At 44.0% G+C, this 25,828-nt stretch overlaps 3 protein-coding genes, 1 non-coding gene and 1 pseudogene across 6 annotated transcripts; 3 read left to right on the forward strand and 2 right to left on the reverse strand.

Moving 5' to 3' along the window:
* The first annotated feature begins 221 nt into the window (after positions 1-221).
* On the forward strand, positions 222-293 carry trnag-ucc. Its single transcript has one exon. It is a non-coding gene; the product is annotated as a tRNA-Gly (tRNA).
* Positions 294-2,580: 2,287 nt separating this feature from the next.
* Positions 2,581-3,961, forward strand: LOC124005603 (annotated as a pseudogene).
* A 1-nt stretch (position 3,962) lies between these two features.
* Positions 3,963-5,853, reverse strand: LOC124005601 (dual specificity protein phosphatase 14). Of its 3 annotated transcripts, none has more exons than XM_046315005.1 (2): positions 5,311-5,853; positions 3,963-4,664 (listed from the first exon to the last, which is right to left on the reverse strand). In XM_046315005.1, exons 1-2 carry the CDS (start codon positions 5,324-5,326, stop codon positions 4,117-4,119), a joined length of 564 nt encoding a protein of 187 aa, XP_046170961.1. In that variant the 5' UTR covers positions 5,327-5,853; the 3' UTR covers positions 3,963-4,116. The 3 variants fall into 3 exon arrangements, with proteins under 3 accessions (XP_046170961.1, XP_046170963.1, XP_046170962.1); XM_046315007.1 differs by lacking the exon at positions 5,311-5,853 and adding an exon at positions 4,810-5,276; XM_046315006.1 differs by lacking the exon at positions 5,311-5,853 and adding an exon at positions 4,768-5,273.
* Positions 5,854-9,630: 3,777 nt separating this feature from the next.
* On the forward strand, positions 9,631-19,251 carry LOC124004912 (flocculation protein FLO11-like). Its single transcript, XM_046313728.1, has 4 exons — positions 9,631-9,771; positions 16,001-17,327; positions 17,587-17,836; positions 18,069-19,251. Exons 2-4 carry the CDS (start codon positions 16,042-16,044, stop codon positions 18,315-18,317), a joined length of 1,785 nt encoding a protein of 594 aa, XP_046169684.1. The 5' UTR covers positions 9,631-9,771; positions 16,001-16,041; the 3' UTR covers positions 18,318-19,251.
* A 2,974-nt stretch (positions 19,252-22,225) lies between these two features.
* Positions 22,226-25,812, reverse strand: LOC124005431 (PHD finger protein 23B-like). Its single transcript, XM_046314697.1, has 2 exons — positions 25,347-25,812; positions 22,226-25,067 (listed from the first exon to the last, which is right to left on the reverse strand). Exons 1-2 carry the CDS (start codon positions 25,807-25,809, stop codon positions 24,838-24,840), a joined length of 693 nt encoding a protein of 230 aa, XP_046170653.1. The 5' UTR covers positions 25,810-25,812; the 3' UTR covers positions 22,226-24,837.
* Between the last annotated feature and the right edge of the window lie 16 nt (positions 25,813-25,828).

Below are 25,828 nucleotides of genomic sequence, written 5' to 3' on the forward strand. Positions count from 1 at the left end.
AGCAAAATAATGTAATTTGATTACGACACCTTAAAACAAGCAACATTAGCACATCTGTATTATTTAACCGTTACCTATTTTTAGCTAATTATATGTATAATTATATATTATATATTTTTTATATATATATATATATTTTTAAATACACTTTTATCAGGTAATTACAGAAAACATTCAAATTTTTACTTTAAACTCAGTCATGTTTATTGTAAGTCATGTCAGCGTTGGTGGTATAGTGGTGAGCATAGCTGCCTTCCAAGCAGTTGACCCGGGTTCGATTCCCGGCCAACGCAAATAATTTTGTACTGTCTGAGCCTGCATTTTTGAAAAAGCATTTTGGCTATATACAAACAATTTTTTACGTGTTCTTTTCTCCAAACAATGAACCGCAATGCAGCACTGAATGATAATGGCGTTGTAATTTAATCGTCAACCACCTGGCGACACCCGACGACTTTCTCGCAGCTTTGCATAGTGCATTATGAAGTGCATTATGTTAAAAAAAAAAATATATATATATATATAACTACATGGGGGGGGGGTCTAAATAAAGATAATTACTACTTTACCAAAAAAGGACGGCCGGTCCTTACCCGACAAAAAAAATATGTCCAAAAGACTTCATCCCTTGATGACTACCCCGGGGTGCAGTCTACAGTGTCCGCCTACAATGGAATTGTGTTAAACCCATGTGTTAAGCCCACCATTTGTAAAACAGGCTGTTGCATTGCCTTTAATTGTCCAGATTTCTGTGACTAATAAATGTGGCTATTTACACTTCTGAATATCAGCTACCTAACTCTTATCAGGAGTTATCCTGAATCTATTTCAAATGTGTTTACACAGAGGGAAATGCAAAATTATTTTATTTTTCGCTATGATCGACGGATACAAACTTGAAACCACTGACCGTGACACATATTTTGTATTTTACATGGATCTGTCCTGTTTTTAGGATATGTTGTTTGTTAACATATCAGCGAATGTTTTATTTGATTGGGCGCTATTAAAAGGTTTAGGGAATTTAATCGGAGAAACCTGCTTGATGTAAAAACGTGTCTTCATGACATTGTCATACATTTTATATCCAACTTGTAGGCTACAGAGAAGCCCACGAACACTTTCTACCTTAAACTATGTCTGCTACATGATTTATGTTAGACGATTTTTTTTAACGGAATTGGTGAAGCTCGGCAACAGCACCCTGCAGATGCACGCTGAGAATGTACAAGCGAAATATTTGAGGCCCATGCATTTGACAAAGTGGGCATTGCTTATCACAGGGCGGCATCAGCGCTCACCTAAAAAGCTATATGCCACTGGTTGAGAGAAATTGTCATGGTTTTTAGGGATAATTATTTGTTTTTATTTGTTGATGAAGGTGCGTCTGGTCAGTTTAGCACAGAAAATGCAGCACTCTTCAATATGCCGCTTAATGAGCGAACCGGCCTTGCGATCTATTGACTCACGTAGCCTTTTATATATCCTAGGCTATTTTCCTATCGTCCCAATCTAAATGAAACCCAAAATCCTTACTCCTGTCTCGCATGAAAATTCCTAATTTTATTCGATAATCCATAGGTTGCATTGTCAATGCAAATCTGGTATATGCATGGCAAAATACAGCTATAACATTTTCCCAGCTTCTTTGCGCTGTCTGGTATTGCTGAACATATGAGAGCGTCAGTAGGGAATGTGTGATCAACAAACGGTATGAGAGTAGATAAAACAGAGTTGGTCCCTGTTAAGTAGCCCTAATGATAGAGTAGGCTTAACTTTAAGCTATTTTCAGGTCTCTCCAGAGATGTTCGATCTGGTTCAAGTCCAGGCTCTGGCTGGGCCACTCAAGGACATTCATAAACTTGTCCCAAAGCCACTCCTGTGTTGTCTTGGCTGTGTGCTTAGGGTCTTTGTCCTGTTGGAAGGTCAACCTTCACCCCCAGTCTGAGGTCCTGAGCGCTCTGGAGCAGGTTTTCATCAAGGATCTGATGATGAGATGGTTATCCTTCTGGAAGGTTCTCGCATCTCCACAGAGGAACTCTGGAGCTCTGTCAGAGTGACCATTGGGTTCTTGGTCACCTCCCTGACCAAGGCCCTTCTCCCCCGATTGCTCAGTTTGGCCAGGCGGCCAGCTCTAGGAAGAGTCTTGGTGATTCCAAACTTCTTCAATTTAAGAATATTAGAGGCCACTGTGTTCTTGGGGACCTTCAATGCTGAAGACATTTTTTGGTACCCCTCCCCAGATCAGTGCCTTGACACAATCCTGTCTCGGAGCTCTAAATCAATTTTTATTGGTCACATACACTGTTTAGCAGATGTTATTGAGGGTGTAGCGAAATGTTTGTGCTTCTAGCTCCGACAGTGCAGTAACATCTAACAATTTCACAACACACACAAATCTAAGTAAAGGAATGTAATTAAGACTATATAAATTGACACTTACTTCAACCTCATTCCTTGTTTTTTTTTGTGTTTTTTTACATAGATTTTTTTTAAATAAATACTGGTTATTGACACTTTTCTACTATTACGTGGGGGACTTTTAAAATTCGAAATACCGTGACCCGGAAGTACTTTGTGTTGCTATGAGACGCTGATTTTTATTTTTTGTTAGGTAGTAGCTTCTTTCCTTGAATAATTTGGAGTTTCGCCTTGCTAATGTTTTTATAATGCCAGAACAATTATTAGGCGCCGATATAGGCACCATTTGGTTCAGAGCAAGCAACTGGATATCAGCTTTGTGGCTTTTTATTGAACTGTAACGTTAGCTAGGAAGGTTAATTAATTCATTGTGACAAGCAGCATGGCGTCCAGAGGCGGTTCAACAACAACTGTCAAGAGATATTGAGGAGGACGCTTCTCAGTTACTTTTCCCCAAAGGTTCGTATCCCGCTTATTTATGATAACTAGATTGAATATAACGATTCACTGGAGGTATTTAGCTAGCTAACTATATTAACCACGTTAAAACACACCTGTGTTCTTCATAGAGTTCAAGAACGCGGAGACACTTCTAAACTCCGAGGTGCAGATGCTTCTGGAGCATCGCAAGCAGCAGAACGAGAGTGCAGAGGACGAACAAGAGCTATCGGAGGTCTTCAGGAAAAGTCTGAATTATACTGCACGTTTCAGCTGGTTCAAAAACAGATAAACTATAGCCAGTGTCCGCAGGTCGGTGTAGCAGTTGTCACTATCAACCAAAAACCAATGTCAATACCGTATAAAATACAATATGGTAGTAACTTTTTGTGATGACTGAAATTATTGCCCTGTATCGTATAGCTTGCTCTTACGGAAGAAGCTGCATAAATTTGAGCTGGCCAGTTTGGCCAATATGTGTCCAGAAGTAGCTAGGTAGCTCCTCATCCCTAGGTAGGACCTGTTGTTACTGCCTCCTCACATATCACCATACTCAGTCCTCTAACCCAGACTCTAAACCTTGTATCTATTTGGGTAGCAGTCGGCTCTTGACCATGAAATCAGGCGTAAATGTTTATTATATATACATTTAGTGACAGTAGTTGTCTGTTCTGTCTAAAGTCTGGAGGGGCAGTTTGAAGATGAGGAGCTGCAGTAGATCCTTGATGACATCCAGACCAAGAGAAGTTCCCAATACTTTAGACAGTTCCTCCTCTGGCCTGTTCTAACCTAACCCATCGTTATGTCAGAAAATACTGGGCTCTGCTACCCACCCAGGACACTGTGCATCCTAAATGACACCCTATATAGTGAATAGGGTGCAGTTTGGGATGCAACCGGACTCTGACCATTCTCCTCAGGATGGGTACCTCCAAATCGGACTTAGGGGGGTGTATCGACAGCCGAGGGGTGCGTCAGGCACCGCAGAGCTGTACATTCATTGCAGAGATGATACAGCTCCATTTAGAAGACCATACCAAGCTAGGATGAATACATACATTATCTAAATGTAAATAATTTATAAATAAACATCAGATTTTTTATATTTTTTATAGCAATTGGTTTTATTTTATCATATACATTTAAGTCATTTAGCAGACGCTCTATGACAAATCCCAAATAGCACTCTTTTCAGTTTAGGCTCGTCAAAAGTAATGCACTACATCAGGAATAGGGTGCCATTTGGGACACATACCATCAGCCATTCACACAGTAAATAGCCTCCTGTCCATCCAGAGCCTCAGGCAGCACACCACAGGAGGTAGCAGCCATCCTCACAGTATTCTTCCCATAGAGCCTCCTCTCATACTCCATCAGCTGCCTCCAGAAACCAGCATTGGGTCGGATATGAGGTCTGTACTTCAGTACCCACTCATGGGCCTGGCGCAGTGATACCCCCTCATACCGCATCAGGTAAGCCATGATCAGGGTAGGAGAACGGCTCCGGCCTGCAGTGCAGTGGACCAGCGTACTCCCTGAGTGGTTGTTATGGATACGTTCTGCAACAGCATCGAAGTAGCAGGCCAGGGGGGCGTGAGGCTGGTCCAGTACGGGTACCTGGAAACACTCCACCCCCTCATACTGAGGACAGGGGTGCTCTGCAGTGGCGTTGACAATCAGAGTTATGTTCCTACTGTAGAGACCGATGGGCTTTAAGACTGTGTCCACACCACCCAGATACAAAGACTGGGTGATCTGGGAGAATGACATGGGGAACGGACATTGACAGCTGCCCGACTGTCTCACTACAACAGAGAAACACGATTAAATTGTAAAAAGATGCAGTCTGTAAGTCAGCACAAACATGTGAATATCTTTACTTGATTGCGATTTGCCTTAGAGACTTACCAGAAAAGAGCCGAAACCAATGTCGATTAACCTTAAACTTACGGTGTATTTATATTTTCTGTTTTACGGCGGCCGTTTTTCCTGACGCATAGATTTGACGTATTGATCCACGTTCCGTCACGTGACTGGATTGTCATAGCAGTACATTCAATTAGCTTGAACGTTTGCAACGTTGCGGAACGGTTTATACTGAACGACTCGTTATCCGAAAATGTTCTACGTTCTTGAGCAGACTTTGATGTACGTTTCCTCCCGTGTGGCTTGAAGCAATGAATGACGTATTTAAAGGGGCAGTGGACATGCTGACAGCATTCAGCATTCACAACAGGTTTTTATAATGTAGAAATATGTATCTAACCCCCATATCATACCCACTGTACACAAATCAGTTATAAATGTTTCAGTCATGTCTTTGGTCATGTTCGTGTGGGTCAAACAAAACACCCTAATGATTGGTTGACAATAGAACCTCTTACAATGCAGGAGATGGCTGCAGGATGATCCAAATCAACAACAAAAGTGTCAAACCGGTGTCGAACTTACCATGAAATTCTTCCATACAAGTTCTTAACCAATTTTGGTGAAGAGCAACCGCTGAAACTAGCAGTCAAAACTTTGACCTTTGATCACGATTGTTATAAAGTTTATGCAGTAGACAGTTAGGTGCAAGTTGGACCATTTTTATCCCCAGAATGCAAAACACGGTGGTGGCTGCGTTTCAAACTCATAAAAGACACATCTTTGTTCTCTTACCCTCGCCTTATGCCCTTGGGGGGAATCCCGCGGCCATATTTGTCGTCGGTCCAAATTATTAGCCAAGCAGGGAAGTTTAAAAACATGTAAATAAGTTAGAAATTGTGCTACTAATGCAAAAACATGTCTCGTAAAAGTAATGTTTTTGTTTGGTTAGCTTTTGGAAATAGTAGAAATAAAATATTTGTATTCTTCAGAGATTCCAGCTAGGCGGGCTAACGTTAGTTAGCTAAATAATTTGCTCGCTATCATACAGTAAGTGTATATTAGTAATTACATAGTTCATATAAGTAGACATGCAATCATAATTGACTGTAGCGCATATAAAGAACCCACCCAGTTACCGGTAGTGGAATGATGAATTTCCGGGCAAGGGCGGTCCATTTGAAATGAATTCCCTCGCCCTGCAAGTGTAAACTTGTCCAACGTCATCAGAAGTGTCCACTTAATTTGAGGGCTGAGGGTGTGCCTTTTAAGTGTTTGAAATGCAGCCGGTGACCATCAACTTGACAAAATGGATGACGCCCAATGTATACATGCCCACAACCCCTCCCCGTTTTTCAACTGGTTGTTCTGTAAGCAGTTTCTGTTCAATTGAACGTTCCAGAACATAAAAACATACTGAACACAGACCCATTTTGATTGTTTCTTGGGCTGCATTCATAACATGTAAAAGACACCCTCTGCCCTCATATTAAGTGGAAACTTCTAATGACTGTCATGCACGCCTCTAGGAAGAGGGAACACAACACCCTGCTACAACTCAACCCTCCATGAAGTGAAAGAGGTATGGGACTGTAGGTGCGAGTAAGGATGACAAAGGCAGAGAGAGTGGTACCGTTTACAAGGAATTTATTCCATCACACAGTAATATGGGGAAAAGGGGCTGGACGGAACCAAAGCAAAGAAAGTCAATCTCAAAGCCCCCTCTCCTACCTTACCTGCATACCCACTACTTACCTAATTTAGCAACACCTGGTGCCCTAACCAAAATACAGGGGGTGGTCCGCCCAGGTCTTACCTAGTGTGCCTAGACAGTGAATATACCACGGGTATATGTATGCCCGCAGGCCTCTTGCCTAAGCACTCCCTAGGTGCCTTCCCCTTCCCCCCTGGGAACAAATGAAACAGAATTATCCAAATGCAATTAAAGAATTTAAAAAATCAAAAACACAGTTCTATTAGCACACACATACCTCAAATCAGCAGCTACAAAAATACTTAACAAAACCTGTCTCTGAGCCACAACCAAGACAGAACATCAAATCAGCTCTCTCAGCAACAACCACAGAACATAACCATCTCTGTTAGCAACAACCAACATAATGACTCCCAGCCATCAACCTCCTCTCTCAGCAATCCTCTCTCAGCAATGATTAGCCATGGAGTCGACCAATCAGCTGCTTGGGGGGATATCAGGAAGCCATCCTAAAACACACACCTAACAAACCACAATATCATGAGATGACACTTGCAGAGCAAGGGTGGAATTAATTAAATGAAATGGACCGCCCTTACCTGTTATTAGTCATCATGGAACTATGGTAGTTGCACAATTTCTAACGTGTCTACATTTGTTTTTACTTACACTTGTATGTTGACTTCTCTCCATATTGATTTTAGTTTTAAGTTTTGGCTGACTTTTCTTAGCCAATGTACAATCATTGCAAATTGAATTATGGGGCTTTCAGACCCCAGAGTGAACAGAATTGTACACTCGATCACAAACGAGGGCTGAGGGGCTTACTTGCCAACTTCCCTTGCTTGGGTAATTGTTTGGACCAAAGGTGGCCGCTGGGATTCCCCCAAGGGTGAGGGTGGTGGAGGAGGATGTATTTTACGTATTTGGAACGCAACTTTAAACCGAAAACTAAAAACCAGAGCTGCCAACTCCCACGCATTGGCCGTGAGACACGCATTTGACCCTCTTTCCGCGCTCTCATGGCACACGTTTTATATCTCACACATTTAAAAATACTGCATTTATTAGTCTGTGTGTAGTCCGCGCGTTAACTTTTCAACTGTGCTCCAAATCGTTTTGAAATCGGAGCATCTGCGCCTGCAATTTAACATCACGATCAGGAATCTCTATCATTGTGTTGCCACAGCACTGTGATCCGCGGCACATTTAAGCATATGATTGTTCTAGTTTATGTAAATGATCAAGGGGCTTGGATGCGCGTTTAATGAAACGCCACTCGGGATTAGAGTGGAGCTGAATGGAGAGATCGTTCTCCGCGGAGTTTATAAAACTGTAAAAAGAGTAGTACGGTAGCGTTGTTTTATGTATAATGTTGTTAACAATATTAGGTTGCGGTTACTCCCGTTCCCATTGCAGACATAATGCAGCCTTTTGACAGCATGTACTAGTAAAATCGATATAATCCGCATTTCCATTAGTCCCCTCGTTTGGTGATTGACATTTATGCTGTGACAACGAAAAGGCAGCAGACAGACCTACAATATGTTTTAGTAGGGGAATTGGGTAGGGAGACCTATGTGTCACTATGAAAATAATTATGTCAAATAGATTGTGAACCCAAAAGTGTACATTTGATTCTAGATGGGGTACAATACACACAAAACAATTTGGGTAGAGTGTAGGGGCAGATTGATGTAATATTTGACTCAGATTTTATTAGCTATTTACTTTATTTAATCTGATCAGTGGAACAATTCAAATTCTTAACAATGGGTTAAAATAGAGTAATTACTGTGATTCTCAGCAAGAACACTACTGTTATTCCCTACAATTATTTTATTATCACAATTTTGCCAGAGTAATTTCATATTTGAAATCTGATGCATACTTGTGTCTTTGAATATGAATTATATGAGGCTAAGCATTTTTGCAGCCATTTATGGTCAGTTTTGAATAAATCATACAAATAAGCACAGAATATTAAACGCTCCAGGTATCAAATGTAATTTTTTACATTTTAGTATTGTGCACATGCTAGACAGAGATGGTAGGGTGACTCACAACTCATAAACGCATAATATTTTGTCTATGTTGAGTAAGATGATGGCAAGGATCTTCAACTAGTAGACATAAACCACCTGAACATTGATATTCATTAGACTTTTCTTGAAGGCTGTGTGATCTTGAGAAATGAATTGTTATAACAAGAACATTTTCAAACACCCAGCACTTGGGAAACATAGATCTGGGGTGGCCAACCCTCCTGGAGAGCATGCAGGATTTTCTTCCACTCCTATTTTAAAGGGAGAGTTTACCCAATGACAAAGTATAAAATGTTTGTGTCCTGACCTTGAAAGCAGTCTATGGACAAGCAGACTGCAATCTATGATTTGGTTCCCCACTGCCATCCACCATTCATATTTACAGTTCCTGTGCAGAGCCTTGTTGTAGAGGTAACACTCCCAGGTATGTGTCTCATACAACTTTCCACCTGAGAACAGAGATCAGTCCCTGCTTCCAACCTTCCCACTGTTTCTAGCATTTGCCTGTCTCCCTATCCCATTTCATTACTGTCTGAATAATGTGTCAAACCACCTAAAAAATATGTGGGAAAAATATGAGCATAATTTTGAGTTCAAAGCATCCTGAATACACCTAATAGTACACTATGGTTATAGGCCTCAAAATACATTGATTTGCAGGAAATTGGCTTTAAAACAGTAACATCTTCCTGGGGGAGGACCCCCATTCTAGGGATTGTGTCAAGGGGCAATGAAATTCACAAAGCAAATCTCAATCCAAAAGCTTTCTTCAAAAATTGGCAGCCCTGAAAAACTTATTTTTTAAATAATTTATTCAGGAACATTAATTGTTTTTTAAATCCTGTTATTCATAAAATGGTTAGGAGATGCAGTAATATGGTTATTATAGCGTAATAAAGATGTATAGCCTAATACAGATTTACACAGGACTATGTATTTTGTCTCACTTGCTGCTTTCAAGACAACTGGGAACTCGGAAAAAAACGAGGTCAAATCATTACTTCGGAAAGTCGGAGCTCTAGAAAGAGGCCCGAAATGTCCGAGTTTCGAGTTGTTTTTAACGCGACTCTGACACTAGACATGTTCAGGGCATGCCCGACTCTCACACACACACGCACGCACACACACACACACACACACACACACACACACACACACACACACACACACACAGAGCAGCAGCAGCAAGCCAATAGGATGAATCTGACGTGTTTGTCATGAGATAGTGACTCATGCAGTAGCTTTCAATTCCGCTTTTGAACTCTCGACTAGACAGAACTTCGTCGGGTAAGCAACAATTTCATTTTGTGGAATACTATTCTGCCCAGTATTTTAGTAGAAAAGTAGAGTAGGACAATGATGACACAGGTCTGCTGTATTCTAAAACTATTAGTTTGAAACGGCCAAACAACCCTTTAAACACACAATTAGCTTGGATTATTCTATCACACCACTCCAGATTAATCAAGACCATTTAGCTCACCTTGCGGTCGAAAAAGGAACAGAATGTAATGTGTGTATAGTTTCTGTTCCTCGACTCTTACACTCTTAGAAAAAGGGTACTATCTAGAACCTAAAGGTTCTTCGGCTGTCCCCATAGGAGAACCCTTTGAATAAACTTTTTGGTTCCAGGTAGAACTCTTGGGTTCTATGTAAAAACCCTTTCTACAGAGGGTTCTACAGAGCCTTCAGAAAGTATTCATACCCTTTGATTTATTCCACATTTAGTTGTGTTACAGCTAAAATTCAGAATTGATTAAATATATATATTTTTGACATTTTTTCAAATGTATTGAAAATTAAATAGAGAAATATCATACCCGTGAGTCAATACTTTGTAGAAGCACCTTTGGCAGAGATTACAGCTGAGTCTTTCTGGGTAAATCTAAGAGCTTTCCACACCTGGATTGTGCAACATTTAGCCATTATTCCCCCAAAAATATTCAAGCTCTGAATTTGACAGGTTGTTGATCTGTCACGACTAGTCAAGGTGGGTGGAATCAGGCGCAGAGAGCAAATAATGAATAGAGGTTTATTCTCCGGTGAACAACAAAAACCACGGACAACCCAAAAATACAAACAGGGTGAAAAATATCCAAAACAGGAAATAACAGACAAACCGGAGAAATAAAACACAAAAACACCGACAGCCGAAATTACAAAAACAAACAATCCCGCACAAAACAAGGGCGGGACAACCTACATTATATACAGATACTAATTAACTAACACACAGGTGAAAACAATCAGACAAAACCAACAGATAACCGAAAAGGGATCGGTAGTGGCTAATAGGACGGTGACGACGACCGCCGAGCACAGCCCGAACGGGCAGGAGAGCCAACCTCGGCGGAAGTCGTGACATGATCATTGCTAGAAAAACATTTTCAGGTTTTGCCATAGATTTTCAAGTAGATTTAACCTCCCTGTCGTGGTCGTTTCATGTTAATTAATTCTGTGTTCCCGGTCCAAAATGACCGCCCCATTATAGCAGATTATAAATCCATAATAATACATATATTATCACCTAATGTTGTGTTAGATCTTTGTATCAATTTAAGTTCTTGTGAACATTACACATTTTGAAACTTCTATTTGCTATTTATGGCCTGTAGGCCTCATTGATCTGAGCTCATACAACTCGTTTTTTAGTTTTAAAAAAATCCATGGATTATGGATTTTGTTGACTATAACAAATACAGATTAAACATAGTGTGCTATTTATCACAGACGACTTTGTGTCAAAGTTTAACAAGGACTTTCCTCCTCGCCAGTGTCATGATCAAAGATATGATCAAGAGCCTCACATACAGTATATTGTTTGATCATTATGCTGCCACAGAATGAATTATGCATGAATTTGAGCATGACCTCAAAAAAGCTTTATATACCAGAGCTGCAAGAAAAGTTAGATGTGTTATTGAAACAATGTTGCGATTGTTTGTGAGAATACCAATAGGTGTGGTTCCCGTGGGGGAAGATTCTATTGGGGAAAGGTTCCCGTGGGGGTTGACATGGAAGCCAAGAAGGGGAGTGAGGTGTGTGTGCGCTCAAACACATGCATGTGGGGGTCTGGGAGAGGAAGTGTGTCCATCTGATGAATGGGCCTGAACTAAATTTTATACACTAATTGTAGTCTCACCCATTCATTTCTAATGACCGGACCGGGTACACCATAGGTGTACAAAAGTTAAATAAAACACCAAAAATGTTATGAACATCATCAAAATGTATTTTGTGTGTTCAGATGTCCTGTGTGGACAAAGTCATGTAACCTTATTACAATCAGATTAAATGAACTAAGAGAGAACTCGTAAATCGGCCCAATTCGACCTGAACACAGCAGAAGGGTTAAGTCAAAACTGTAACTCAGGCCATTTAGGAACATTCACTGCCTTCTTGGTAAGCAACTCTTGGTAAGCAACTTCTTTGTAAGCAACAGTGTATATTTGGTAGTGGTGTAACGGACCCTAGTTGATCCGCGATCCGTATGGATAACCCCCCACGATTCGGCATGCATGTGCTTGAACCATCTGTCATATCTGCAACATTGAACAGTCCTTACCACGGGTGCTTTCTGCTTAAGTTTCTGCCTATAGGCGGGGAGGAGCAGGATGGAGGTGTGATCTGATTTGCCAAAGGGAAGGCGGGGGAGGTCCTTGTAGCCGTTCTCGGAGGGGAAAGTAACAATGGTCAAGCATATTCTCCCTGCGTGTAGCACAGATGTGTTGATAGAATTTCGGGAGTGTTTTCCTCAGGTTTCTTTTATTAATGTCCCCAGGTACAATAAATGTGGCCTCAGGATATGCGGTTTATAGTTTGCACAAAGTCCAGTGTAGTTATTTGAGAGCTGTCACGGTGTCTGCTTGGGGGGGGGGGGTATACACGGCACTGACAATACGCCCCTCCAACTTGTAATTACGACTATAAAACTTGGATGACCTCTGGTCCCCGATCTTTCCCCGTTGAGCTCTGATGTCATCCCCGATCTTTCCCCGTTGAGCTCTGATGTCATCCCCGATCTTTCCTCGTTGAGCTCCGTTGAGCTCTGATGTCATCCACCACTGAAAGTGGCAACAAACATTTCGGCTGTCAGTGGTGAGAATAGTTATTGCGTTCCTTCGGAGCTCTGAGCATGTGAACGCTCCAAGTCGTTCCTCCGAAGTAGACAAGTCGTTCCTCCATGACGTGAATGTGGCCTAAGCCTCTGTACTACCCGGTGAGTGTGTGGAGCTGTGCATTGCCATAAAAATCTAAGTTATTATTATTAGTCTAGCTCCACACATGATTTTGCCTCACAGGCTCCCCTGCCTTGTCTGGGCAACTACACAGGCCTGCCAGGGGGAGGGATCGAGTATGGTTACATCCAAAATGGCATCCTATTACCTACAAAGGGCTCTAGTCAAAAAGTACAGTGTTAAAAAGGGAATAGGGTGCCATTTCAGATGAAATCTGAAAGATCTCTCCCAGGAAATGAATTGTCTACTACTACTTCGTCTGTACTATACTTGCAACCTGCTACCCATCAATGTCCTTACTCCCTATTAGTCCCTGTCTTAATTCTAGATTATGGTCATGCTTTTAGTAGGGCTCGTTTGTACGTCTGACTCTGAACCCTCACCCTTCTCTCCAACACTTCAGAAATACTATCCAGTAAATTCTGTTTCGTGGGCGGGGAGGAGCTAAGCAAAAACAGAAGACCATTAGAGCAGCAAACAGACAGTTGAACAGAAGCTAAAGTCAATGAGGCTCGTAATGATCAAACAAAGACATTTGGAGTATGTTAACAAAGACTCTCCCAAACCCCTCCCATAATCTTGTTCTGTCAGGATGGAGCAGATCCTCCCAGTGTCTAAATTAGTTCCAAATGGCACTCTATTCTTTTTGTAGTGCACTACTTTTGACCAGGGCCCTAATAGGGTGCAATTTAAGAAACAGCCTCTGTTGGGGTTGGCCCCCTAATACACTGTTGTTCTGAGAACAGTTGAAGTCACACAATAGGGGGTTTAAATACCTCCGTTGTGACTTCCATGTTCTCTCAACTCAGAGTTACTCAGTATGTAGATTGACTCTCTCTGTACCTCTGTGCATGCCTCATGTCTGGCCAGCTTGCTATAGGGTGAGTCTCATGTCCATTACCTACCTTGCATAGAATTTGTTGCTTGTTTGGTCATTTCAGTATAAATCCAAGCCATCAGGACTCGAGAGTCAGCCCCTCAACCGCAGAAATTCATCTTTGCGTCCCAAGTGGCACCCTATAATGTTATAGTGCACGACTTTTGGCCAGAGCCCTATAGGCCCTGATCAAAAGTAGTGCACTATAAAGGGAGTACGGTGCCAGTTGGGACACAGTCTACAAGTAGTCTCCTCACGTGCCGGCGGTGATGTGAACCCTGATCCCTCACCTGCAGAACTGTTCAGTTCAGGGAATGCATTCCCCATTACATAGCCCTAGTTTAACCCCCACTGTACACCACCTGCTACGGATATTTACTGATCTGTGAACTGGCCAGTGGAGGGGCACTGTAAAAGAGGATCAGATCAAATTGTATTTGTCACATGCGCCGAATACAACAGGTGTAGGTAGACCTTACAGTGAAATGCTTACTTACAAGCCCTTAACCAACAATGCAGTTTTCAGAAAATACCTAAAAAGGTAAGAGCTAAGAAAAAAAGAATTAAGGAGCAGCAGTAAATAACAATAGTGGGGCTATAAACAGGGGGTACCAGTTCAGAGTCAATGTGGAGGCTATAAACAGGGGGTACCAGTTCAGAGTCAATGTGGAGGCTATAAACAGGGGTACCAGTTCAGAGTCAATGTGGAGGCTATAAACAGGGGTACCAGTTCAGAGTCAATGTGGAGGCTATAAACAGGGGTACCGGTACAGAGTCAATGTGGAGGCTATAAACAGGGGTACCGGTACAGAGTCAATGTGGAGGCTATAAACAGGGGGTACCAGTTCAGAGTCAATGTGGAGGCTATAAACAGGGGTACCAGTTCAGAGTCAATGTGGAGGCTATAAACAGGGGTACCGGAACAGAGTCAATGTGGAGGCTATAAACAGGGGTACCGGTACAGAGTCAATGTGGAGGCTATAAACAGGGGTACCGGTACAGAGTCAATGTGGAGGCTATAAACAGGGGGTACCAGTTCAGAGTCAATGGAGGCTATAAACAGGGGTACCAGAGAGTCTATAAACAGGGGTACCAGTTCAGAGTCAATGTGGAGGCTATAAACAGGGGTACCAGTTCAGAGTCAATGTGGAGGCTATAAACAAGGGGTACCAGTTCAGAGTCAATGTGGAGGCTATAAACAGGGGGTACCAGTTCAGAGTCAATGTGGAGGCTATAAACAGGGGTACCAGTTCAGAGTCAATGTGGAGGCTATAAACAGGGGTACCAGTTCAGAGTCAATGTGGGCTATAAACTATAAACAGTCAATGGGGTACCGGTACAGAGTCAATGTGGAGGCTATAAACAGGGGTACCGGTACAGAGTCAATGTGGAGGCTATAAACAGGGGTACCAGTTCAGAGTCAATGTGGAGGCTATAAACAGGGGTACCAGTTCAGAGTCAATGTGGAGGCTATAAACAGGGGGTACCAGTTCAGAGTCAACGTGGAGGCTATAAACAGGGGTACCGGTACAGAGTCAATGTGGAGGCTATAAACAGGGGTACCGGTACAGAGTCAATGTGGAGGCTATAAACAGGGGTACCAGTTCAGAGTCAATGTGGAGGCTATAAACAGGGGGTACCAGTTCAGAGTCGATGTGGAGGCTATAAACAGGGGTACCGGTACAGAGTCAATGTGGAGGCTATAAACAGGGGTACCGGTACAGAGTCAATGTGGAGGCTATAAACAGGGGGTACCAGTTCAGAGTCAATGTGGAGGCTATAAACAGGGGGTACCAGTTCAGAGTCAATGTGGAGGCTATAAACAGGGGGTACCGGTACAGAGTCAATGTGCAGTAGCAGAGAGAAGTCTATGACTAGTGTGGCTGGAGTCTTTGACAATGTTTAGGGACTGCCTCTGACACCGCCTGGTATAGAGGTCCTGGATGGCAGGAAGTTTGGCCTCGGTGATGTACAGGTTCACAAGCTCTTTACGTTGTAAATGGATTACTCAATCACCACATACAGACTCGGAGGGAGGGAGGGAGAGATTAAATGGGTATCATTAGTTACAGACAGACTGTAAACCACTAACACACTTGATAGCCCGTAGGGACCTAAAATTAATTCCCATTCAAAATCCTATTTTCCCTAAACCTTTACCCTAACCTGTAACTTAACCAAACCCTAATTTTAACCCTAATCGTAAACCTAACCCCTAAGATTAAAATAGCCTTTGTCCTCATGGGGATGTGGGAAATGTCCCCACAAGGTAGAACTACCCTTGTTTTACTATCCTTGTGGGGACTTTTGGCGATTTCAGGTCCACACACACACACACACAACTTTAGGAATGGGACATATTTTTATATGTAAAAGTATCTTACTGCTCTATTTTATTTAGAATTTACAGAATCCTTCTAACTTGTTGAAACTCGCCGAACAATGACTCCCACCAAGATAAGCCAGGACGGCTCTCACCGTGACAGCTCAGTGGTTGCATCTGTCTCAAATAGCCCCCCAGCACAGATGCATATCAACAAAGGTTCCACCCTAACCCCCTCTGATGGCTCAGGGGACTCAGCAAGGTGGTCAGCCACTGTGAAGACCCCAGCCTCCGGGACCACCAGAGCCACAGCCAGCCAGGCCAGGGGAGCAGGAGCAAAGACCACAGATACACGTTACGCCAAAAAGAACATCCCTACTGTCAGATATCATCCAGATATCATCCTAGAGAAGAATCCTGAGGCCCATCAGCATAGTCATAGCCCTGTCAAGAGCAGCCAGGTCAGGGATAAGCCTTTGGTCTCTCCCCCCAGGACCAACCAGGTTGGGGGGAGCTCCATGGTCTCTCCTCCCAGGACCAACCAGGTTGGGGAGAGCTCCGTGGTCTCTCCTCCCAGGACCAACCAGGTTGGGGGGAGCTCAGTGGTCTCTCCTCCCAGGACCAACCAGGTTGGGGAGAGCTCCGTGGTCTCCTCCCAGGACCAACCAGGTTGGGGGAGCTCCGTGGTCTCTCCTCCCTGGAACAACCAGGTTGGGGGGAGCTCCGTGGTCTCTCCCCCCAGGACCAACCAGGTTGGGGGGAGCTCCGTGGTCTCTCCTCCCAGGACCAACCAGGTTGGGGGGAGCTCCGTGGTCTCTCCTCCCAGGACCAACCAGGTTGGGGAGAGCTCCGTGGTCGCTCCTCCCAGGACCAACCAGGTTGGGGGGAGCTCCGTGGTCTCTCCTCCCTGGAACAACCAGGTTGGGGGGAGCTCCGTGGTCTCTCCCCCCAGGACCAACCAGGTTGGGGGGAGCTCCGTGGTCTCTCCTCCCAGGACCAACCAGGTTGGGGGGAGCTCCGTGGTCTCTCCTCCCAGGACCAACCAGGTTGGGGGGAGCTCCATGGTCTCTCCCCCCAGGACCAACCAGGTTGGGGGGAGCTCCATGGTCTCTCCCCCCAGGCCCGAAGCCATGCCTCTGGGGTTAGGTCAGAAGATGGAGGGTGGCGTTGTGGAGGCGGTGGAGCTCCAGACCCGGGGCCAGAGAGAGAACCCCAGTTGGTTCGCCTGGCGTCGGAACCGCATTACAGCGTCCATCGCTCACAGCCTCGCCCACAGCCGCTTCGTCACTGGCCAGAGCCAGACCCCGCCTGCTTCCTATCTGGCTGCCATCACCGGCCGTGGCACCAACTTCAAAACCCGCGCCATGAACTGGGGCATTGAGCGGGAGGCCGAGGCCGTGCAGAGGTATCATTTATGTATTTACTCTAAATGTCCTGCGATTGTTTTAAATGGGTAGGGCGGCTCATAATAATTGCTGGAACGGCACAAATGGAATGGCATAAAGCCGTGTGTTTTATCAATCCACCCATTCCACTCCAGTCATTACCACAAGCCCGTCCTTCCCAATTAAGGTCCACCAACCACCTGGGTTTTCTATGGCTGTAAGGATGACAAACTAATTTCCCCTCTGAGATGAATACATTACAATCTCATCTCTTTTCAGATATCAGAGCCTGAAGAGCAAGGCCCTGGGCCGGGCGGTGAGGGTGCAGGAGTGTGGCCTATTCATCGACCCCAAGCGCCCCTGGCTTGCAGGCAGCCCTGACGGCATTGTAGAGGACCAGAGGACCGGCCAGCGGCTGCTCTGCCTGGAGGTCAAGTGTCCCTACAAGCACCGTCTGAACACTGTAGCCCAGGCCTGTAGAGAGGACCCAGCCTTCTGCCTGACGATACAGGACCTGGGCGTGGGACAGGTTGGTTAGGACATGTTTGTTGTATCATTGTACACCCTGACGCAGGTTATGCCAAGATAGATTTTTTTTGTTCTAACATATTATCATAATAAAGACATTTTAATTAAATGAAGAGTGCCCTGCCTTGTGACCAGTTAACCCCTTAACCAAAGAGCACCTTCAATCTATAAAGATCTACCTACTAGTGTATTCTAGCAGTGCTTCCCAATTCTTCTTCTTCTGTCCTCTACAGGTGAGGTACCATCTGAAACCAGACCACACCTACTACACCCAGATCCAGTGCCAGCTGGCGGTGACAGGGTTAACCCAGGCTGACCTAGTGGTGTTCACCCTGAAGGAAACAGCCATCATCCCTGTGACCTTTGACCCTACGTTCTGGGACGACACGCTGGTCAAGCTGGAGATGTTCTACACCGACGCTGTCCTGCCCTACGTCAGAGACAACGGACTGGACGTACCAGCCATGAGGCCAGAGGAGTAGCTAGCACTTAACACACAGGGGGTGGCTAGCTGGTTCAGGATGTCAGATATAGAAGTCCTGAGACAAACTGTAGTTTGTGGTGAAGGACTGGTCTGGGTAGGGTAAGTGGTGAAGGGCAATTGAGACTGCATAGATAAGTGGTGGAGGAACCTTCTGCTTTTGTCAAGGAGGCTTGGAGATTTGAACCTATCACTTTACTGTCAAATATTTGAATGTAAATAAACCATGCCTGCCTTAAGACATCTCAGATACCTGGAGCTGATTTCATGTGTGCAGAGATCAACCTATGTGATCATCAGTTGTGTGGCAGCTGACCGGAACATAGAGTAGTTGTGCTGGAGATCGGCTGCTTAAATGGACACTAGAAGATTACATGCTTAATGATCGTGATGCTTTGCTCCATTAAAACAAGACCAAACCACATTATCTGGTCTGGTGACTGATGTTGTGTACAAGGTACTTGTGAAAATAATATGTAATTATGTAAACAGAATAACAATGAGACTAACGAGTTAGTCCTTGACCTTTATTACTGCATGTGTCACATATAATAAACAACTCTTTAAAAAAAGTGAGCTATTTACATCTTACTAAAGGTTTACCATCTGATATACAGTGTACAAAACATTATGAACACCTGCAATAGATTTAGGTGCCTTTGAATGGGCTATGGCAGTAGGTGCCAGGCACACCGGTTTGTGTCAAGAACTGCAACGCTGCTGGGTTTTTCATGCTCAACAGCAACTCAATATTAGGAAGGTGTTCTTAATGCTATGAGCACTGTGTACATAACGTGTTTGGAAGAGTGCCAGGCATCTATGCAATCTGGTTTCAGAGCTGGTCATGGGTGCACCTCAGCCACGCTCAAGGTCCTAAACGATATCTTAACCGCCATCGATAAGAAACATTACTGTGCAGCCGTATTCATTGATCTGGCCAAGGCTTTCGACTCTGTCAATCACCACATCCTCATTGGCAGACTCGACAGCCTTGGTTTCTCAAATAATTGCCTCGCCTGGTTCATCAACTACTTCTCTGATAGAGTTCAGTGTGTCAAATCGGAGGGTCTGCTGTCCGGACCTCTGGCAGTCTCTATGGGGGTGCCACAGGGTTCAATTCTTGGACCGACTCTCTTCTCTGTATACATCAATGAGGTCGCTCTTGCTGCTGGTGAGTCTCTGATCCACCTCTACGCAGACGACACCATTCTGTATACTTCCGGCCCTTCTTTGGACACTGTGTTAACAACCCTCCAGGCAAGCTTCAATGCCATACAACTCTCCTTCCGTGGCCTCCAATTGCTCTAAAATACAAGTAAAACTAAATGCATGCTCTTCAACCGATCGCTACCTGCACCTACCCGCCTGTCCAACATCACTACTCTGGACGACTCTGACTTAGAATACGTGGACAACTACAAATACTTAGGTGTCTGGTTAGACTGTAAACTCTCCTTCCAGACCCATATCAAATTGGCTTCCTATTTCGCAACAAAGCATCCTTCACTCATGCTGCCAAACATACCCTTGTAAAACTGACCATCCTACCAATCCTCGACTTTGGCGATGTCATTTACAAAATAGCCTCCAATACCCTACTCAACAAATTGGATGCAGTCTATCACAGTGCAATCTGTTTTGTCACCAAAGCCCCATATACTACCCACCATTGCGACCTGTACGCTCTCGTTGGCTGGCCCTCGCTTCATACTCGTCGCCAAACCCACTGGCTCCATGTCATCTACAAGACCCTGCTAGGTAAAGTCCCCTCTTATCTCAGCTCGCTGTTCACCATAGCATCTCCCACCTGTAGCACACGCTCCAGCAGGTATATCTCTCTAGTCACCCCCAAAACCAATTCTTTCTTTGGCCGCCTCTCCTTCCAGTTCTCTGCTGCCAATGACTGGAACAAACTACAAAAATCTCTGAAACTGGAAACACTTATCTCCCTCACTAGCTTTAAGCACCAACTGTCAGAGCAGCTCAGAGATTACTGCCCCTGTACATAGCCCACCTATAATTTAGCCCAAACAACTACCTCTTTCCCAACTGTATTTTATTTATTTATTTTGCTCCTTTGCACCCCATTATTTTTATTTCTACTTTGCACATTCTTCCATTGCAAAACTACCATTCCAGTGTTTTACTTGCTATATTGTATTTACTTTGCCACCATGGCCTTTTTTGCCTTTACCTCCCTTCTCACCTCATGTGCTCACATTGTATATAGACTTGTTTATACTGTATTATTGACTGTATGTTTGGTTTACTCCATGTGTAACTCTGTGTCGTTGTATCTGTCAAACTGCTTTGCTTTATCTTGGCCAGGTAGCAATTGTAAATGAGAACTTGTTCTCAACTTGCCTACCTGGTTAAATAAAGGTTAAAAAAAGTCCACTGGGAACTGTATAATTATACAACTGACAGCTGGCATGACAGCCTATTTTGAGAAAGCAGTCTTCAGAAACCTGTCCATGTGTCTCAAATGGCACCCTATTCCTTACATAGTACAACACTAAGTAGTGAACATACTAGTGTAGATGAGCCAATGCAAGCCCTTTTAGGTTCAGTGATGTATCAATGAAGAGATGGGTGGAGGGAGGGAGTAATGAAGGAAAGGGTGGATGGAGAGATGAAGGGACAGGTGGGGGTAAATGAGATTAGCATGTGAGAAGAAGTTATGTTCAGCAGATGGTTACCAACCACATCCATCTTTCACCCCTGCCCTCACTCTATCCCCCCATTCCCTCTCCTGTAGCCCCTCATTCCTTCCTGAGAAGACATGATTGTCTGTGAATGGATGGACATTGTACAGTTCTGGAGACAGTGGTAGGATCTTACAATGCCTGGATAGGTATTTTAAGTATCAGCTAGCGACATCATGGGCCGGTTTCACAGACGGGCCTTAGATTAAGCCGGGAGTAGGCCTTAATGTGTACTAGTTAAACTAGGCCATTTAAGTAGCTTTCATGAATGTAGCTTAAATTTGGCTTAGTAAGTCAGAGTCCTGGAGTAAGGTAAGCCTAAATGAGAACACCTGGGTTAAGCCTGATTAGGTTAAGTATGAGCTCATGCTGTTGGTCTAATGGTGCTCATAAAACCCCCAGAATGGAATAGAAAACACCATTACTGGTGTGAATCTTCAGAAAAACAATGGCAGAGGCAAAAATAATTCGTTCAAAAAACTTTAGTGAGTATGAAAAAATGTGACTAAAACAAATTTTGTCAAACCATCCAGTTATTGAAAGTAAAAACCATGTTACTGCTACTGAGCAAAAGAAATTATGGTTGGGTAGCAATTTTTAGTGAATTCAATGCTAAGTAAAATGTAACCACAAGAAGAGTACAACTTCAGGTGAGTATCGTCATTATTATCAGTATTTCACATTTCTCATATATTTTTGTGACATCACTTATAATGAATGATATCTGCATTTAACGACACTGTGGAAGAACCTTAAACTGTCTTTAGAATGTAGAGATCAGAAGAGAGTGATTTACTACTGGTGGTGGACCACCAAAAAAAAGACAAGACTGATGAATTTAGTGACTTGCTGTCTGGAATAATAGAGCACCAGCAACCTCTGGATGGTATACCAGACGATGACCAACCTCTGGATGGTATACCACATGATGACCAACCTCTGGATGGTATACCAGACGATGACCAACCTCTGGATGGTATACCAGACGATGACCAACCTCTGGATGGTATACCAGACGATGACCAACCTCTGGATGGTATACCAGACGATGACCAACCTCTGGATGGTATACCAGACGATGACCAACCTCTGGATGGTATACCAGACGATGACCAACCTCTGGATGGTATACCAGATGATGACCAACCTCTGGATGGTATACCAGATGATGACCAACCTCTGGATGGTATACCAGATGATGACCAACCTCTGGATGGTATACCAGACGATGACCAACCTCTGGATGGTATACCAGACGATGACCAACCTCTGGATGGTATACCAGATGATGACCAACCTCTGGATGGTATACCAGATGACCATTTGGACAGTTCAGATGAAAAACTGAGCACAAATGGTAGATACCAAGAAAGTAAATTGGTTACTTCCTTTGGTAAATATATTCCACTGTCTGTGTCAATAAACTCACATGGTCCTTAGAATGAAAGGAGACCATGTGAGTTTATTTGTGCTTCTAAACAGTGTTATTTTTCTAGAGGAAAGGAATGTGAACAGGTCGGAAGAGCCAGTACACAGTGAGTGTGTACCCTCCACATCCCTGAGAGAAGATGCTGCCACCACCTTTCAGCAGAGAACAAAGAAGATGACCATGCATGAAAAGTTAACCAGAGAATTTCATGAGTATAAAATGAAAAATCTGAAGGAAGAACATGAAATGAAACTGAGAATTCTACAGGTTGAATTGGATATGAAGTTGGATGAGAGAGGTATGATTCAAAATAGATACAGTAACGAGACAATTGTGACTTACCAGCCATGGTGAACGATATGTAAAAAAAAAAATGTTTTGTCATTTGGATATTCATGAGTGCATGTATTTTAATCACCACAAACTACATTTTAAACCAGCCTTGGTTTAGTCACTCGTTTAATTTTGCTGCACACTATTTGAATTTTGTACCGAACAAACATTTTCAAAGCAAAAATAAGCCACAATGAATACATTCCATATTTAAACGCATCTCATCTAGTTGAAGTGCTGCAATGTGAAAGCAACTCTTGTGTGCAAGTCCTCATTGGTCATTGCCTGCCTCAGCCATGGGCACATCTGCTTGATCATTGGAGGATAAGGACAGCAATGCTGCTTCAGGTAGTTGTGCAACACAGCTGTAGCAATGACCACCTTGCAGCATCTTCTTGGCTTGAAACAAAGTGTATTGCGTAAACACCGGATTATATTTTTCCATACTCCAGACATACGCTCGACCATCCCTCTCACGCGGATATGAGCTCTGTTGTATCTTTGCTGCTCAGCTGTTGTGGGATTTATGTATAGAGTGAATACAGAGTTACACGGACCATATCCACTGTCACCAAGTAGTCCACTATGTCGTCCTTTCTGAAACAGCACACAATGAAGAGTTGGAAAAAGTCCTTAATTGTGAGTTGCACTTTTCCAACTTGCAACAATGTTTGAAAACTAAATTACCCTGAACATTGATGGAAAACCAGTTCTTACTATTCCTGTACTCCTCAGCATCAGGAGTTGATGGACACTTGAAGGGAACATGACATCCATCTATACAGCCAATCACTCCTGGGAAGTGCCCATATTCATAGAATTGTTCTTTATAGTTGGCTTGGCTAGCAGAATCAGGAAACTTGATGTGAAGACTTTGAACTTTTCTACAGTTTCTTCACTGACAGTTTCTTCCAGATGCCAAAAACCTCAAAGTGATCAGAACTTGGAGAGAATTGGGTAAAGGCCTTCCTCTTTGAGATGGAGAGGAAAGTCTAGGCTCAAGCAAAGATATTACCTCCAATGCATTTTCTTTGTACATACGAAAGCGGTCTCAAAAAGCTATTTCATCTAAGTAATTGAATGGATTACTCCTATCCACCAGTACTGGTCTGGCTGGCCTCTGTAGTGCAGGTTGGTCTTCATTAGATATTCCAAATAGTCCCTGCTCCCTCAAACAGTACAAAGCAGAAGTTAAACCTGCCTCTTTGAAGGATTCCTTTAAACTTCCATTTAGTCCTTAGAGTAGCTCTATTCCCTCTTGCAATCGGCTTTGTTATAGGCTAAATATACGGCTATTTTAAGATAAGTATGTGCAAGTCGCTTTGAGTTAAGACAGCTCAAACAGGCATTTTAGTCTGGGACTAAGTTTAAGCATCGTCTGTGAAACCGGCCACATATGTTATAATCTGGTGCCCAACGACACAGTTGATGTGGTACGCAACCATTGGTTGATGATTACAACGTCTGAGCAGAGGAACATGACCGTAGACTCATGGCTTGGTTGCTGATGGCAGTGTCCCGGGTCGTGTTCGTTAGGCACAAAACGGAAGAAAAAGGACTGAAACAGGGAGGACTACCTGGACTTGTTCCAATAATTGACATGTTCTGTGTGTCTTACTGAACACAACCCTGGTGGCTGGAGGTGGTTTGTGCAGAGTGTCAGAATGGACCAGCAAAGAACTTGATGCTCACTAGTGGTCAATGTCCCAAATGGCACCCTATTCCCTACATAGGGCTCTGGTCAAAAGTAGTTCACTATAAAGGGAATAGGAAAGGGTGGTACCTAGTCAGTTACACAACTGAATGTATTTAACTGAAATGTGCATTTAACCCAACCCTTCTGAATCAGAAGTGCGGGGGGCTGCCTTAATGACATCGGTGCCTGGGGGGAGCAGTTGTTGATGGGAATTAACTGCCTTGCTCAAGGGCAGAACAGCAGATTTTTCCACCTTGGGAATTCGAACCAGCAACGTTTCGGGTACTGGCCCAATGCTCTTAACCGCGAGGCTACCGGCCGCCAATTTGGACGCAGCCAATGAACCAGCTGGTGCTCTCTAGTCACTGAAACGTTTGCGGGAGGCGATCCGCGCCCGGTTGGACCGTCTGATGTTGGTCTTGGCATCTCGGCAGGGCTGGCAAGTGAAGACTTCAGGAACGTGGGTGCGGCGGATCTTAGCGCAGGACAGGTGCACCCAGGTGCCACACTCACTACACTCTATCATGGGCCGACCCGCGAACGGTTTCAGGCAGAAACAGGTGATCAGGTCCCACGAGTCGTCCTGATCTGAGAAGAGAGAAAATAGAAGAGAGACATTATATTAATAAACACAGCCTCTGTTTTATACTAGCAATGACGGTTGTAGAGAGTGATGAGGTATTGAGCGAGCTGCATCCAAAACGGCACCCTGTTCCCTATTACTTTTAACTAGAGCTCTACTACGGCCCTGATCAAAAGTAGTTCACTATATAGGGAATATGGGCCCTGGTCAAAATTAGTGCTCCAGAGCAGAGCGTGCCATTTGGGACGCATCTTAAGTCTCAAGTGGGGTTCCTCTCTACTCACCCTCCATCTTGCTGTTGTCTGCAGATGTGTCCTCTCCATCGCTCCCTCCCTGGTCTGTCTGGTAGTTGCTCCCTCCATGGTCCCGGTCGGGGCTGCTACCCTCCTCTGTGTGGTAGCCTGTCTCCTGGTCTTCAGTTAGCTGACCTCTCAACCTCCTGTCCATCACCATCCTCAGGATATCTGACCTCTGACCACTGTCTATCCTTCCTTCACTCCCAGACCCCTCCCAGCTCTCCCTCGTCACATTCTCTTCCTTTCTTCTCTTCTTTTCTCTGTCTCCCGGCCTATGAGGACAGCTCTTCCCCGTCTCACAGCTTGTCGCTGTCATGTCAACAGGCTGTTCGGTCACTTCCTGTTCCAGTTCTTCACTTCCTGTCTCCTGAGGGGTTGTAGAGTCATTCATTTTCCCAGCTGACCCGTTGGGGTCTGGCGTGTGTGTCTGACCAGTGTTGATCTTGTCCATGTGGACAGACAGAGAGCTG

This window comes from Oncorhynchus gorbuscha, linkage group LG19, assembly GCF_021184085.1.
Source record: "Oncorhynchus gorbuscha isolate QuinsamMale2020 ecotype Even-year linkage group LG19, OgorEven_v1.0, whole genome shotgun sequence".
Classification (NCBI taxonomy): Eukaryota; Metazoa; Chordata; class Actinopteri; order Salmoniformes; family Salmonidae; genus Oncorhynchus; species Oncorhynchus gorbuscha.

Excerpts from the sequence above, each read along its gene's own strand:
- LOC124004912 (XM_046313728.1), top strand. The coding sequence starts at position 16,042 with ATGACTCCCACCAAGATAAGCCAGGACGGCTCTCACCGTGACAGCTCA. Across the intron at positions 17,328-17,586 it reads GAGGCCGAGGCCGTGCAGAG|ATATCAGAGCCTGAAGAGCA; the intron begins GTATCATTTATG and ends ATCTCTTTTCAG. Across the intron at positions 17,837-18,068 it reads AGGACCTGGGCGTGGGACAG|GTGAGGTACCATCTGAAACC; the intron begins GTTGGTTAGGAC and ends TGTCCTCTACAG.
- LOC124005431 (XM_046314697.1), bottom strand. The coding sequence starts at position 25,809 with ATGGACAAGATCAACACTGGTCAGACACACACGCCAGACCCCAACGGG. Across the intron at positions 25,068-25,346 it reads AGACAACAGCAAGATGGAGG|ATCAGGACGACTCGTGGGAC; the intron begins GTGAGTAGAGAG and ends CTCTCTTCTCAG.